The 14,565-nt window shown below is 45.6% G+C and overlaps 2 protein-coding genes across 3 annotated transcripts in view; one reads left to right on the top strand and one right to left on the bottom strand.

Annotated features, from left to right (window-relative positions):
* The window catches only part of glg1a (golgi glycoprotein 1a), a 29,178-nt gene extending 22,181 nt beyond the window's left edge, over positions 1-6,997 (top strand). For both annotated transcript variants that reach the window (XM_068722603.1, XM_068722604.1), the window contains 7 exons: positions 680-803; positions 933-1,075; positions 1,566-1,667; positions 2,364-2,471; positions 3,199-3,319; positions 5,888-5,994; positions 6,717-6,997. In XM_068722603.1, the coding sequence (XP_068578704.1) occupies positions 680-803; positions 933-1,075; positions 1,566-1,667; positions 2,364-2,471; positions 3,199-3,319; positions 5,888-5,994; positions 6,717-6,884 (873 nt within the window). In that variant the 3' untranslated portion in view covers positions 6,885-6,997. The remainder of the gene's footprint in view (positions 1-679; positions 804-932; positions 1,076-1,565; positions 1,668-2,363; positions 2,472-3,198; positions 3,320-5,887; positions 5,995-6,716) is intronic.
* A 4,300-nt stretch (positions 6,998-11,297) lies between these two features.
* LOC137881918 (E3 ubiquitin-protein ligase TRIM21-like) lies at positions 11,298-12,623 on the bottom strand. The gene has a single exon (XM_068724116.1). The coding sequence runs from the start codon at positions 12,621-12,623 to the stop codon at positions 11,319-11,321; it is 1,305 nt and encodes a 434-aa protein (XP_068580217.1). The 3' UTR covers positions 11,298-11,318.
* Between the last annotated feature and the right edge of the window lie 1,942 nt (positions 12,624-14,565).

Genomic DNA, 14,565 nt, shown 5'->3' on the forward strand with positions numbered 1-14,565 from the left:
ACGTGATCAGAGTAGGCCAGTGAAACCAGCACCACGTGATCAGAGTAGGCCAGTGAAACCAGCACCACATGATCAGAGTAGGCCAGTGAAACCAGCACCACATGATCAGAGTAGGCCAGTGAAACCAGCACCACGTGATCAGGGTAGGCCAGTGAAACCAGCACCACATGATCAGGGTAGGCCAGTGAAACCAGCACCACGTGATCAGGGTAGGCCAGTGAAACCAGCACCACATGATCAGGGTAGGCCAGTGAAACCAGCACCACATGATCAGAGTAGGCCAGTGAAACCAGCACCACGTGATCAGGGTAGGCCAGTGAAACCAGCACCACATGATCAGGGTAGGCCAGTGAAACCAGCACCACATGATCAGAGTAGGCCAGTGAAACCAGCTAACGTTAGTGGCTGACAGTTGGTGTTAGTCAGCCATTAGCTAGCGTTAGCATTAGCCCTTCTGTCACATGCCGGTGGTCTTTCCTTCTACATTGTGGATGTCTCCGTATCCATTTGTCTGGATTCTCTTGGGGAACATGTTTGACTAATTCAACACTTAGCTGGCTTACAATAATCTAATGATTTGGACCACTTCACCACAGCTATACAGCGTGACAAAAGAGCAAAAAACGCGGTGAATTGAACTGCAGAAATTCTGAGAAACGTGTTGTTGTTGTTTTTTCAGCGGTTCTGTTCGGAGTCGGAGGGAAAGAACGTTCTTCAGTGTCTGAAGCAGAACAAGAACAGCGAGCTGATGGACCCTAAATGCAAACAGATGATCACCAAGAGACAGATCACCCAGAACACAGGTACACACACACACACACACACACACACACACACACACACACACACACACACACACACACACACCTTAATTAATACATCAGACTTCTACCTCACGAGTACGACCGCTTCCCGTGTGTGTTTTCTTCCAGACTACAGGCTGAACCCGGTGCTGAGGAAGGCCTGTAAAGCCGACATCCCCAAGTTCTGTCAGCCCATCCTGAACAAGGCGACGGCCGACAGCGAGCTGGAGGGTCAGGTCATCGCCTGCCTCAAGCTCAAATACGCCGACCAGGTGAGACGCGCTGATCCAATCGGCTGTAAACGACTGGTCCAAGACGCTCCACATGACAGACTCCTCTGAGTGGTGCTGGGATTAACCGTTTCCTCTTTCTTACAATAAACATGAGTTACTGTTCATTACAGAAACCAGTTCATCTTGGACAACTCTTTAGGGTGAAGGATGAATAAACGATATAATGAACAAATAGCATTAAGAGCTAAGTGTGTGTGTGTGTGTGTGTGTGTGTGTGTGTGTGTGTGTGTGTGTGTGTGTGTGTGTGTGTGTGTGTGTGTGTGAGATAACCATCAGAATATGTGATGTTCATACTGTAGATACAGAATATTAAATCATGAACCATTCGATGCATCTGAAGTCAAGAAGTCCTGAAGACGGTTAATCTCTAAATAAGAAACTTGAGTCCTGGAAAGTTCTTGGAAGTAATTATTTATGTCCTAGAAAAATATATAAGTATATATAAATGTGTGTGTTTGTGTTGTGACAGCGTTTGTCTCCAGACTGCGAGGCTCAGATCCAGGTCGTCCTGCAGGAGTCGGCTCTGGACTACAGACTGGACCCTCAGCTGCAGATCCACTGCACACAGGAGGTTCATACGTTTATGCTTTCTCACACACACACACACACACACACACACACACACACACACACACACAGCCTCGTCATGAATTATAAATATTAGAGTCAGTCTGGAAATGTTAACGCTCTGAATGAAAAACAATGTTTTCTTTAAAAAAATCGCCAAAATCACACCGTTGATCACAGTCAGAAGCTGTGAACTGAAAACTGTCAAACATCACATTTTCATCTTTCCGACGGTCCTTGAACACCTCATTTGTGACGGCCGCTTCCGTCAGGAAAAAGAAACCGAATCAAAGCTTAAAACAGATTATTTCATCAAAAACATTTATTCTACATCCTGCCACAAATAACCCGTTCACTTTAATCAGATTCTGTAAAAACCATTAAATTGTGAACTCCTCAGTGAAACTATGAAGTCATGATTGATTCATCTCAGACCAACAGTCATGTGACAAGAAATCGGTGAACCGTCAGAAAAAGAAACTGAATCAAAGCTTAAAATTGTGATTATTTCATCAAAAACATTTATTCTACTCGTCTGTAATGTGTCCGTGTGGTCAACAGGGGGCGATGGTGACGCGTTAATTTGTCTCAGAAGAAGAAGCTCTGTTACTTTACTGTTAAAGCTATAACCGGTGGGGTCCCGGTGCCTTGCTCAGAGGCTCTGTGGCAGCACACAAACAGCTGCTTTAATGTCTTCCAGATCTCCCGGCTGTGTCCGGAGGAGGCGGCGGCTCAGGAGCAGACGGGGCAGGTGGAGGAGTGTCTGAAGGTCAACCTGCTGAAGATCAAGCAGGAAGGATGTAAGAAGGTAAAGAAGCCGTGTGCTGCCTTCACTGACCGCCGAGGAGGGCGGGACGCCACAGCGCCGTCGCCTCTCGGGTTTTAATACGCGGCCGTTTCCTCAACTGGCATTCACAGAATTCATGATAATAACTTTTCATAATAATAAATGATAATAACTATTATTATTAAACTCAAAATGATAAATGATGATAATGAACAGTTTCCATAGAAAATTATTTTCAGCATCAAGTAAGAGACATTTTTACAGACTGCAGAGTTTGAAACCTTCTTATTCTCCTCTTCCTCATCTGCCTCCTTCATCATTTCCTTCCTCTACTCCCCATCTCTCCTCCTCTTCTTCTTCTTCATCTTCTTCTTCTTCTTCTTCTTTCTTCCTCTTCTTTCCTCCTCCTTCTCTTCTTTATCTCCTCTTCTTCCTTCCTCCTCCTCTTCCTCCTTCCTCCTCTTCCCCTCCTCTTCTTTCTCGTCTTCCTTCTCCTCCTCCCTCCTTCTCCTCTTCTTCCCCCTTCTCCTCTTCCTCCCCTTCTTCTTCCTCCTCCTTCTTCCTTCTCCCCCTCTTCTTCCTCTTCCTCCTCCTCCCTTATTCCTTCTCCTCCTCCTCTCTCTTCTTCCTTTTCCTTCTCTTCTTCCTTTTCCTTCTCCTCTTCTTCTCCTTGTGCTCTTCTTCCTTCTCTTCCTCCCTCCTCTTCCCCCTTCTCCTCTTCCTTTTCCTTCTCCTCCTCCTCCTGCAGGAGGTGCTGAACATGCTGAAGGAGAGTAAGGCGGACATCTTCGTGGACCCCGTCCTTCACACGGCGTGTGCTCTGGACATCAAGCATCAATGTGCAGCCATCCCACCTGGCAGGGGGCGCCGTGAGTAGACAGACAGACAGACAGACAGACAGACAGACAGACAGACAGACAGACAGACAGACAGACAGACAGACAGACAGACAGACAGACTCACACACAGACAGACTCACACACAGACAGACTCACACACAGACAGACAGACTCACAGACAGACAGACTCACAGACAGACTCACACACAGACAGACTCACAGACAGACTCACACACAGACAGACTCACAGACAGACTCACACACAGACAGACAGGCTCACAGACAGACAGACACACACACAGACAGACAGACTCACACACACACAGACAGACAGACTCACACACACACAGACAGACAGACTCACACACAGACAGACTCACACACAGACAGACTCACACACAGACAGACAGACTCACACACAGACAGACAGACTCACACACAGACAGACAGACTCACACACAGACAGACTCACAGACAGACAGACAGACTCACACACAGGCAGACTCACACACAGACAGACAGACTCACACACAGACAGACTCACACACAGACAGACTCACAGACAGACAGACTCACACAGAGACAGACTCACACAGAGACAGACAGACTCACAGACAGACTCACACACAGACAGACTCACACACAGACAGACTCACACACAGACAGACAGACTCACAGACAGACAGACAGACTCACACACAGACAGACTCACACACAGACAGACTCACACACAGACAGACAGACTCACACACAGACAGACAGACTCACACACAGACAGACTCACACACAGACAGACTCACAGACAGACAGACTCACACACAGACAGACTCACAGACAGACAGACTCACACACAGACAGACTCACACACAGACAGACTCACAGACAGACAGACTCACAGACAGACAGACTCACACACAGACACACAGACAGACTCACAGACAGACAGACTCACACACAGACAGACAGACTCACACACAGACAGACAGACTCACACACAGACAGACTCACACACAGACAGACTCACACAGAGACAGACTCACAGACAGACAGACTCACAGACAGACAGACTCACACACAGACAGACTCACACACAGACAGACTCACACACAGACAGACTCACAGACAGACAGACTCACAGACAGACAGACTCACACACAGACACACAGACAGACTCACAGACAGACAGACTCACACACAGACAGACAGACTCACACACAGACAGACAGACTCACACACAGACAGACTCACACACAGACAGACTCACACAGAGACAGACTCACACAGAGACAGACTCACAGACAGACTCACACAGAGACAGACTCACACACAGACAGACTCACAGACAGACTCACACACAGACAGACTCACACACAGACAGACAGACTCACAGACAGACAGACAGACTCACACACAGACAGACTCACAGACAGACAGACAGACTCACACACAGACAGACAGACTCACACACAGACAGACAGACTCACACACAGACAGACTCACACACAGACAGACTCACAGACAGACAGACTCACACACAGACAGACTCACACACAGACAGACTCACACACAGACAGACTCACAGACAGACAGACTCACAGACAGACAGACTCACACACAGACACACAGACAGACTCACAGACAGACAGACTCACACACAGACAGACAGACAGACTCACACACAGACAGACTCACACACAGACAGACAGACAGACTCACACACAGACAGACTCACACACAGACAGACAGACTCACACACAGACAGACAGACTCACACACAGGCAGACTCACACACAGGCAGACTCACACACAGGCAGACTCACAGACAGACAGACTCACAGACAGACAGACTCACACACAGACAGACAGACAGACTCACACACAGACAGACTCACACACAGACAGACAGACTCACACACAGACAGACTCACACACAGACAGACAGACTCACACACAGACAGACAGACTCACACACAGGCAGACTCACACACAGACAGACTCACAGACAGACAGACTCACACACAGACAGACTCACACACAGACAGACTCACACACAGACAGACTCACACACAGACAGACTCACAGACAGACAGACTCACAGACAGACAGACTCACACACAGACAGACAGACTCACACACAGACAGACTCACAGACAGACAGACATAAACAGAATGTTTAAATGAAAATGATCTCCTGAAGTCACGTATGATTTGTTTTAAATAGATTTAAATTGAAAGTTCATTCCTTTGAATTCTTCTAACATAGATCTTATTTTTAAAGTTTAATTTAATAAAAATACAAATCTTTCTTTTATGTAATATAAATATAAATAAATGTAAAGATGTAAAGTTTTAAAAAAAATTTTGTACTATGTTTTAAAAGCCTTTTTTCTCTTTATGAACATCACGTCTACAAACATTATTTAACTCACAGGTTTGTTTCATTAGTTCATCAGCACTAAAATAAAGATTTAATAAATATATATATATATCAAAATAAAACTAAATTGCTTCTTACGTTCGTCTCTAAATCCTCCGAGCTCAAACGTTGCAGCAACAAACTGCACAGAGGACGGGTTGAACGTTGCGTTGCTTCCTCAGAGATGTCGTGTCTGATGGAGGCGCTGCAGGACAAACGAGTTCGTCTGCAGCCGGAGTGTAAGAAGAGACTTCAGGACCGCATCGACATGTGGAGCTACGCCGCTAAGGTACGTGAAGACGTCACTCAATTTAAACAATCGGTTTTAAAATGTGTTGTTTATTCAGAGAATGTACATTTAATGATTAAGAGTTCTTTGTATTAGCTTCAACTTTCCAAAGTTACGAAATATAATAAAACAAAAAGACGACAACAATAAAATGCTTAAAGATTTCGTCTTTAACGAAACACAAACTGTAAGAGCTTTTTGTTTCTTAAATTCTCTTTTGTGTTTTACATTTTGACATTTAAATCGGGTGAACGAGCTGCTTTTCTTATTTTAAAGGGGTCCTTTATTTTGAAAATAATTGTATAAGCGGCAAAAAATTTAATTTAAATGGTGTTTTTATTTTTAAATTGATTAGATAAGCAACAAAAATCATTTTTCAAAAGTGAACTTTTATTTGAAACTGACTTAAAGCTTTGCAAAATATACTGTAAATGGGCTTTTACTTTGAAATTGGTGGAATGAGCTGCATAAAATCTGTTTTAAATGGGCTTTTGATTTGAAATTGAATTAAGCTGTACAAAATGTGTTAAATTTTGCTATTGTAAATGGGCTTTTACTTTGAAATTGGTGGAATGAGCTACATAAAATCAGTTTTAAATGGGCTTTTAATTTGAAACTGAGGTAACAAGCTGTATAAAATCTGACTTGAAGTGGCTTTTATTTTGGAACTGCATGAAGTACACTGCTGTGAACACGGCCGTCCTGTCCTCACTTCCTGTCAGGTGGCTCCTGCCGAGGGCTTCTCAGACCTGGCCATGCAGGTGATGACGTCGCCGTCCAAGAACTACATCCTGACTGTGATCGGCGGCGGCGTGGCGCTGCTCTTCATGATGGGGCTGCTCTGCGGCCGATTCACCAAGCGCGTCACTCAGGAGCTGAAGGACAGGTAGACCCCGCCCCCTCCGGGGTCAGGACACACCCACGACCAGAGAAACGACCACCACTGACGAGAACCACACCCCTCCCTCTCTTACCCCCCCCACCCTCTCCATCTCCACCTGCCTCACCCCCCCCCCCCCCCCCCCCCCCCCCCCCCCCACACACTTCATCTACAAACACCCTTTGGCTCTTCTCCACTGCTGGAATGACATTACCCACAATCCTGCAGACGACAGTCGGCTCGATCAGTGACTCACCTGCTCTTCCTTCCTTTTCCATGAGCCCCGCCCACTCTCTCCAGGAGGCCACGCCCCCCTGCAGCCTCTTCTCAAGCTTCGATAACGAGCGCAGGGTCCTCCTGTGGTTTTACTCCACACTCGCCTGATGTAGATGCAGTATTACTCCGCCGTTGTTTACTTCCTCTTCTCTCTCCCCCACCCCCCACCCCCTCATCGGCTGTGGGGTGAAGAGAGGGAGGGGGAGGGGCTTGTAAGAATATGAGCTCAAATCATATTCAGTGTAAATGTGTAGAAAGTGGGATGGGAAATGCTCATGTATAGAGCAGTTTAATGACTCCAGTATTTCAATGACTACAGTGTGTGTGTGTGTGTGTGTGTGTGTGTGTGTGTGTGTGTGTGTGTGTGTGTGTGTGTGTGTGTGTGTGTGTGTGTGTGTGTGTGTGTGTGTGTGTGTGTGAAGCTGTCTTTCTACCACCATATTGTTCTAGTTTGTCGTCCTGCTAAAGGGTTTTTCGGGGGTTGTTTTGGCTCTGGATACATCTTTTTTTTTTTTTTTTTTTTTTTTTGCTGATGTGTGTTAGTTAGATTTTATCGCCATGGGACTGCCGGGCGGGTGGTGCCAACCAGCCAGCCCTCCACCGAGCCACAGATAGAGACCCAGAGAGGGGGGGGGACACACGCATCTCAGCAACTCCCCCAGCCGGCTCGCTCAGAATCTCTTCTTCCAGCAGGAGGAAGTACTTGTGGATATTTTTATTTTTGCTTTCTGAAACGGCAGACCTGGCAACCTCAGCTCTCCTCTAATGCAGTCCAATCTTTTTTTTTTTTTTTTCTTTTTTTTTTTTTTTTTATAAAGGAATTGTTTTTATTTTTCCCAGCCCGACCTGTGCCATAAACGCACCACGCTCGTCTCCCACTTTAACAGATTTTTTTTTTCCACACCTCCAGCAGCCGGTTGGGACGCTTGTTTCCAGTGAGGAGGAGTCCCGGTCTGATCCAGGACTGGGTGGGAGCAGACAGACTGGGGGGTTGGGGGTGGGGGGGTGGGGGGGTGGTGGGTTGCTAACAGGCTTTTTAAAATGTATTTTTTTTCGGTCATGGACACGCAGAGCGGCTGTTGGTGTCGAGCTGGTTGGTACGGAGTAAAACAGAAAAACACAACAGAATAAAGAAATGAAAAGATTCTAGATTATTATAGAGATGTGAACATGTTTGTGTAAAGATGATACTGGAATCACTGCACATCTTTCATTCTTTTCTTCTTTTTTTTATATCTATAAATATATATATATATATATATATATATTGTTTTGTCATAGCCTTATTTATTTGTTTACTAATGGTTAAAGTCTTTTTTTTTTTTTTCTATGATTTGAATGTTCTCCGGTTGCCTTTTCTCCAGCGAGCGAGCGTCCCTCCTTCCTATGGGGATTGGGGGGGGGGGGGGGGGATTCAGGCGGCGAAGGTTCGGCCTCCTCCGGGCATCAACCTGCTCCACAGAGTGACAGTGAACGCCTCTCTCCGGTGGGCAGACTGAGTTCTGGCCTCTGGTGACGTAATGTGAAACGTTTTGGAGGCGGAGCGTCGCTATATATTTTCAATGTGATGCTACTTTGGGGATGACCACTGGTGCGTTCATGCACCATCAAACATAGTCAGTGATGTGGATACGAAGACGGAAGAGGGTTCGTTTTCACGTTTGTTCATCTGTAGTTAGGTTGTTTTTAAAGGTGCAGTGTGTGAGATTTGGCGACATCTGGTGGTGAGGATGCACATTGCAGCCAACTGAAACTTCTCCCGTGTAGAGAACTAGAGTCATTGTTTGGTTCGTCCATTCTATGCTACGGTAGAAACATGGCGGCCGGCTCCCTGAAGAGAAAAACATACTTAATATATAAAATGTCTGCCAATAGATCCCTCCTTAAATACTACACACTGTACCTTTTTAAATGTACCTGTAACCTTTCAACCTAAACAGGAAATGTATCTGAAGTTTTTCTTTCTTTGGTTTCAGTTTTCAAAAACAAACTGAACTACAGGCGTGAAAGCAAAAGCCAAACTTGAACGCGTCGTCTCGTGTACACGAGTCGTCTTTTGTAGTTTCTTTCTGCTTCGTCACAAGTAAAAGATCTTTGATGTGAGAAACACGCACAAAAACAAAGAGCAGAAAAAACCCCAAAACTGGACCATAAGCAAAAGTAACAAAATGATTTTAGCTCAAAGGTCCACTAACTAGCTTTTTTTTTTTTTTTTTTTTTTTTGAAAGAAAAGGGGCGGGACTTAGACGGCATCTCATGGTCTTATTGGGTAGAACGGAGCCGGCTCAGGTGTTTGGTTTCTCTGGATCTGGTGTGTTTCTGCTCAGCCTGCAGTTTGATGCCGGAGGAAGAAGGTGTAACCGTACGTTGGGGGTGGGGGGAGGGGTAGGTTGTTGAGCGTTTTTGGTCTCGTTGAGTCTCTCCTCTCCCAGCTCGACCCGATCTCGTGTACATGTGTACTATGCTGATGACAGACTGTAAAACGACGCGTCCTGCGGTTAGCTTTGTTGTTTGTTCGTACTGATGACGTTGAACTGCCTTCACTTTTTATTTCTTCATCTGACGTCGGGGTTTTTATCAAAGCGTGCCTACTCGTCGTCCCGCCGAAGGGATCCCGCTGTACAGAACATCCCAGAACCCCCTGCGGCACCCGGTGTGTGTGTGTGTGTGTGTGTGTGTGTGTGTGTGTGTGTGTGTGTGTGTGTGTGTGTGTGTGTGTGTGTGAGTGTGAGATGGATGACATGTCTTGTGTGTGTGTGTGTGTGTGTGTTGCCCACAGATTCTGGACTGCGAGTGCGATCTCCGTTCCCTCGCCGTTGTCGTCCCGATGGATAGCGACTAGAACATTTCTTGATTTTTAAGTTTGTGATGATTAAGATCTTTTTTTTTTGTAAACGATGCTTTGTGTCTGATTTCATTGAACTCCTGATCATCTGATTAATTGTCCCCCCCCCCCCCCCCCCCCCTGTCCACTTTTCTTTCTTTCTTGTTTTAGGGGGTTTCTTTTTGTTGTTCTGTACAGATGAAAATTGGACAGTTTGTTAATAATAATAAAGTCTGCAAGGTTTCTATTCTATAGTCCGGTGTGTTCATTTCAAAACAGTCTTCAGGAGATTTCTTCTTGTTAGACCCTAAGTGCTTTCAGTAGGATATAACTCTAATGTATGAATAGTTATGTAGATCGTCTGTACTTTACTATTGCCTATTTTAAGTTTTTGACTAACACCACCAACTTTTCACCTGGGGAACTTACCTTAACGACTGGTAGAGTCAGTCATCACGTTTTAGGGACAGGGGGAAGAGGGTTAAGTTAAACTAGTCTAAAAAAAAAAAAAAGAGCTGAACATTCCGTGCAATACACACCCATTATAAAATCTGAAACGGACCCAAAATTAAACGTTGACTTCATGAAAACTGTGCTAGCTATCAAAATGCCCATTTGGCTCGATAAAGTTCAGCGTTTTGTCAATGTTTTAAACTTCAAATAATTTTTCTACATTAAAGTATGGCTGGTCAATATGGGCCCAAAGTTACTTAAAAGTAACCAGAGCAAAGTAACGCAATGCAATGCATCCAGTCATAGAGACCTTACGGGAAGGGTGCCCTTCCATCAGGGACTGCCTCTGATCACCCACTTTCTCCCTCCCCCTCCGAGAGGAGTAGTCTTTACTTCCCTCACCAGCACCTACTTCCACCCCCCAGACTCCTTCCAGACAAACAAAAACAAAATAACTTAATCAGACACATTGTCACTTTATTTATCCTCTTTTTATATGAAAACAAAAAGAGAGAAAAGCAAATTACGTTTGTCTTATTCATAAACTGCTCTTCAGTCATTTGTTAAAGTATGCTTCACTTCTTACAATCACAAAATAACATTTTGGAACATTTAAGTAATGTTCTAATGATTCATATTTCTCTGTACAGTTTTTAATGATTTAACAGACTTGATGGCAGATAATGCATTGATTAGAAAACATGAGACTATATTCGTTAATATCAATCAGTGCAGTAAAATTGGTGTGTTATAGTTGTGAGTAGCAGTGATACAAATCAAAAAAATATTTACAGAAAAACAAACAAAAACAATGTTTACACTGTACCAATCTAGTCATATACATGTTACATTAAATGAAAGAGTCTCTCTGTAGAAAATCAAGTGTTTGTTCTACTCAGTGTGATTGACAGGAGAGATGATCAGAGGAACAGAGTTTTTACCACCAGCATTAAGATCAGGACTAAAGAATGGGTGGAGTTTCTCAGTGAAGCTGCAGCCAGAAAAGGAGTAGATAAGAGCTGCAGCATCAACGTCATAAAAGGAGACCAGACCCTCCTCATGATCCACAAACACCCCCACCTTCTGAGGCTGACACTTCAGAGAGAGACGGACTGGAGGGTCAACAAGAGCTTTGTACTCATTCTCATTCCTCAACCATATCGTCCAGTAACCATTCTGAGGAATCAGTTTGATATTTCCCTTCCTGTTGATCGACTCTCTGGCCACTCCTACAGACCAGTCAGTCTTCCCTTTAACCTGAACCTCGTAGTAAAATCTTCCTGATGAGAAACTCTGCTTTGCTAAAACACCAGGACAAGGATTAAATCTCTCTGGATTGTTTGGGAGATTCTTCTTTACATCACCATGTTTAACTTGTTTTCCATCATCAGACAGGATGAGATAAGGCTGTGCTGTATCAGGATCAAGAGTCACATCCACTGCAGACTGCTGGACCCTCTTCAGCTCGACCTCAAACAGCTTCTTCATCTGTTTACTGAGTGTCTTCTCCAGCTGATTCACAGCTCTCCTCACAGTCCCCTCATATGAAGGTGGACTGACACTGACTCCTGTCCAGTTCTTGGTGGGTGGAGCAGTGTTCAGGGTCCTGAAGCTCTGGAGGAGGTGGAGGTGGTCTTCAGAGCTTGAGAGCTGCTCCACCTCAGTGCTTCTCTTCTTCAGCTCAGAGATTTCCTGTTCCAGCTCTTTGATGAAGCCTTCAGCCTGTTTCTCTGTCTTTCTCTGCTTCTCTTTGATGGTGTCGATGAGCTCGGCCTGGCTTCTCTCAACAGACTCCTTCAGAGCGGTGAAGACCTGAACACCATGTGCTATCTCTCTGTCTGAATCTTCCTCACTGAGCTCCACTGAGTGTTTGATCTCCTGAATCTTCAGTTGTCTCTTCTGGATCATCTGCTGAATTTCAGTCTCAGTCTTCCCCAGCTTGGTTTCCTGTTGAGCTGGCTGTCTGAACTGAGCAGCCATCTCAGAGATGAAGGTATTGACTCGCAGCTCAGGTCTGATCTTAAACACCTCTTTACAGTTTGGACACTGATAGGGGACATTAACATTCCAGTGTTGAGTGATGCAGGTTTTACAGAAGTTGTGTCCACATGGTATGGTGACTGGATCAGTGAACACATCCAGACAGATGGAGCACAGAAACTGATCTTCAGTCAGCAGACAGCTGGCAGCAGACATATCTACACTCTGAGGAAAAGAGTGAAAAATACATCTGTTATTACATATCTTTTGAATAATACAATTGAATTATTATCAGTCCTAAATGCTGTGGTTGTGAATGAGTTTTTATCTTAAATCATGCAAGATGGCGCGGTTGCCTGTTGCAGCAGCTCCCCCGTGTGTGTTTTAATGATAGTCTTTTTTCATTTTTTCCTCTCTTCTATTTGTCTGTTTTTGTTAACGTTTGGACCGTAACTTTTTTTCAACTTTTCTCGTGGCTTTTCTGTGACATATTCCCCGTTTGTAACGGAGAGCCACGCACAATGGACTGAGGGCATTGTTTACTGTGAACCACTGCTGCTGCCCGGCGCGAGGCCTGAAATCCCGGAGGAGCTGTGGAGAAAACGACGGGGTTGCAGAGCTGGCGCTAAGCTGAAGGCAAAGAGGAGGAAGTACAAACCTTCGGTACCAGTAATTCCAATGGAACGTGAGGTCCTTGGCCAATAAGACGGACGAGCTCCGCCTGCTGGTAAAGACCGAGATGGAGTGTAGCGAGTGTAGCGTCATGTGTTTCACGGAGACATGGCTGCACTCGGATTTTCCCCGATTACAGTGCAACCGTTCTCCCGGCTTCAGGACCGTTCAGGTGGACAGAGACGTACAGAGCGGTAAGAAGAGAGGTGGTGGGATTGCAATGTATGTGAATGAGAGTTGGTGCAATCCCGACCATGTGTGTGTGTGTGTGTGTGTGTGTGTGTGTGTGTGTGTGTGTGTGTGTGTGTGTGTGTGTGTGTGTGTGTGTGTGTGTGAAGGAACGCTTCTGTAGCCCGGACATTGAACTCTTAGCCGTGGGGATGCGTCCGTATTATTTGCCGATGGAGTTCTCTTCCGCCATTGTTGTCGCTGTGTACGTCCCTCCATCAGCTGATGCAGAGGCAGCAGTGGACACCATCCACTCCACTGTGTCTAGACTGCAGAGTCAACATCCTGGTGCATGTTTGGCAATTACTGGAGACTTTAACGCACCACTCTGGATAAGGCTCTGCCAACTTTTCACCAGTATGTTGACTGCCCCACACGGAACAATAAAACTCTGTACCTTCTGTATGCTAATGTAAAGCATGCATACAGTGCTACTACCTTCCTTCTTCTTAATAAGAAGAAAGCAGCCTTCAGGTCTGGGGACAGGGACGAGCTCAGGAGAGTTCAGTGTGACCTGAAGGAGAAGCTCAGGGAATTGCAGGGACTCCTACAAGAGAACGCTGAAGGCGAAACTCCAGCAGAACAACGTGAGGAAAGTGTGGACTGGGATGAAGCAGATAACTGAGGGAGGGAGACAACCAGGGGCTCCCTGGAGAGGGCAAACGAGCTAAACTGTTTGTTCAATAGATTTAGCTCACAGCCCTCATTTGTCTCCTTCATACACCGCACCTCCCGAACATCCTCTGCAATTTGCATACCAGCCTCATGTGGGAGTGGACGACGCCATCATCTACCTGCTGCAACGAGCTCAGTCGCACCTGGATGGAACCGGTGGCTCTGTGAGAATCACTTTCTTTGATTTCTCCAGTGCATTCAACACCATCCAACCACTGCTACTGAGTGAGAAGCTGCGGGTGGTGGGGGTTAACGTGTCCACTGTCTCCTGGATCACTGACTACCTCACAGGCAGACCACAGTTTATCCGACTGGGCCGTGTGCTGTCTGACACGGTGGTCAGTGATGCTGGAGCTCCACAGGGAACTGTTCTGTCTCCCTTCCTGTTCACCTTGTACACCACTGACTTCCAGTACAACTCAGGGTCATGCTGTTTTCTGATGACTCTGCAGTGGTCGGGTGTATAAGGGACGGACAGGAGGAGGAGTACAGGGCAGTAGTGACTTTGTGGAGCCGGAGACACCAACATTCACACAGTCAGCGATTTATTTCCAGCTGTCTTTCCTGCATTTGTCAACATAAA

The sequence above is a fragment of the Cebidichthys violaceus genome, unplaced genomic scaffold (assembly GCF_023349555.1).
Source record: "Cebidichthys violaceus isolate CVI_PGR_0920_01 unplaced genomic scaffold, fCebVio1.0.p SCAF_3, whole genome shotgun sequence".
Classification (NCBI taxonomy): domain Eukaryota; kingdom Metazoa; phylum Chordata; class Actinopteri; order Perciformes; family Stichaeidae; genus Cebidichthys; species Cebidichthys violaceus.

What these genes read in the sequence shown, in the direction of transcription:
- LOC137881918 (XM_068724116.1), bottom strand. Translation starts at nt 12,623, where the DNA reads ATGTCTGCTGCCAGCTGTCTGCTGACTGAAGATCAGTTTCTGTGCTCC.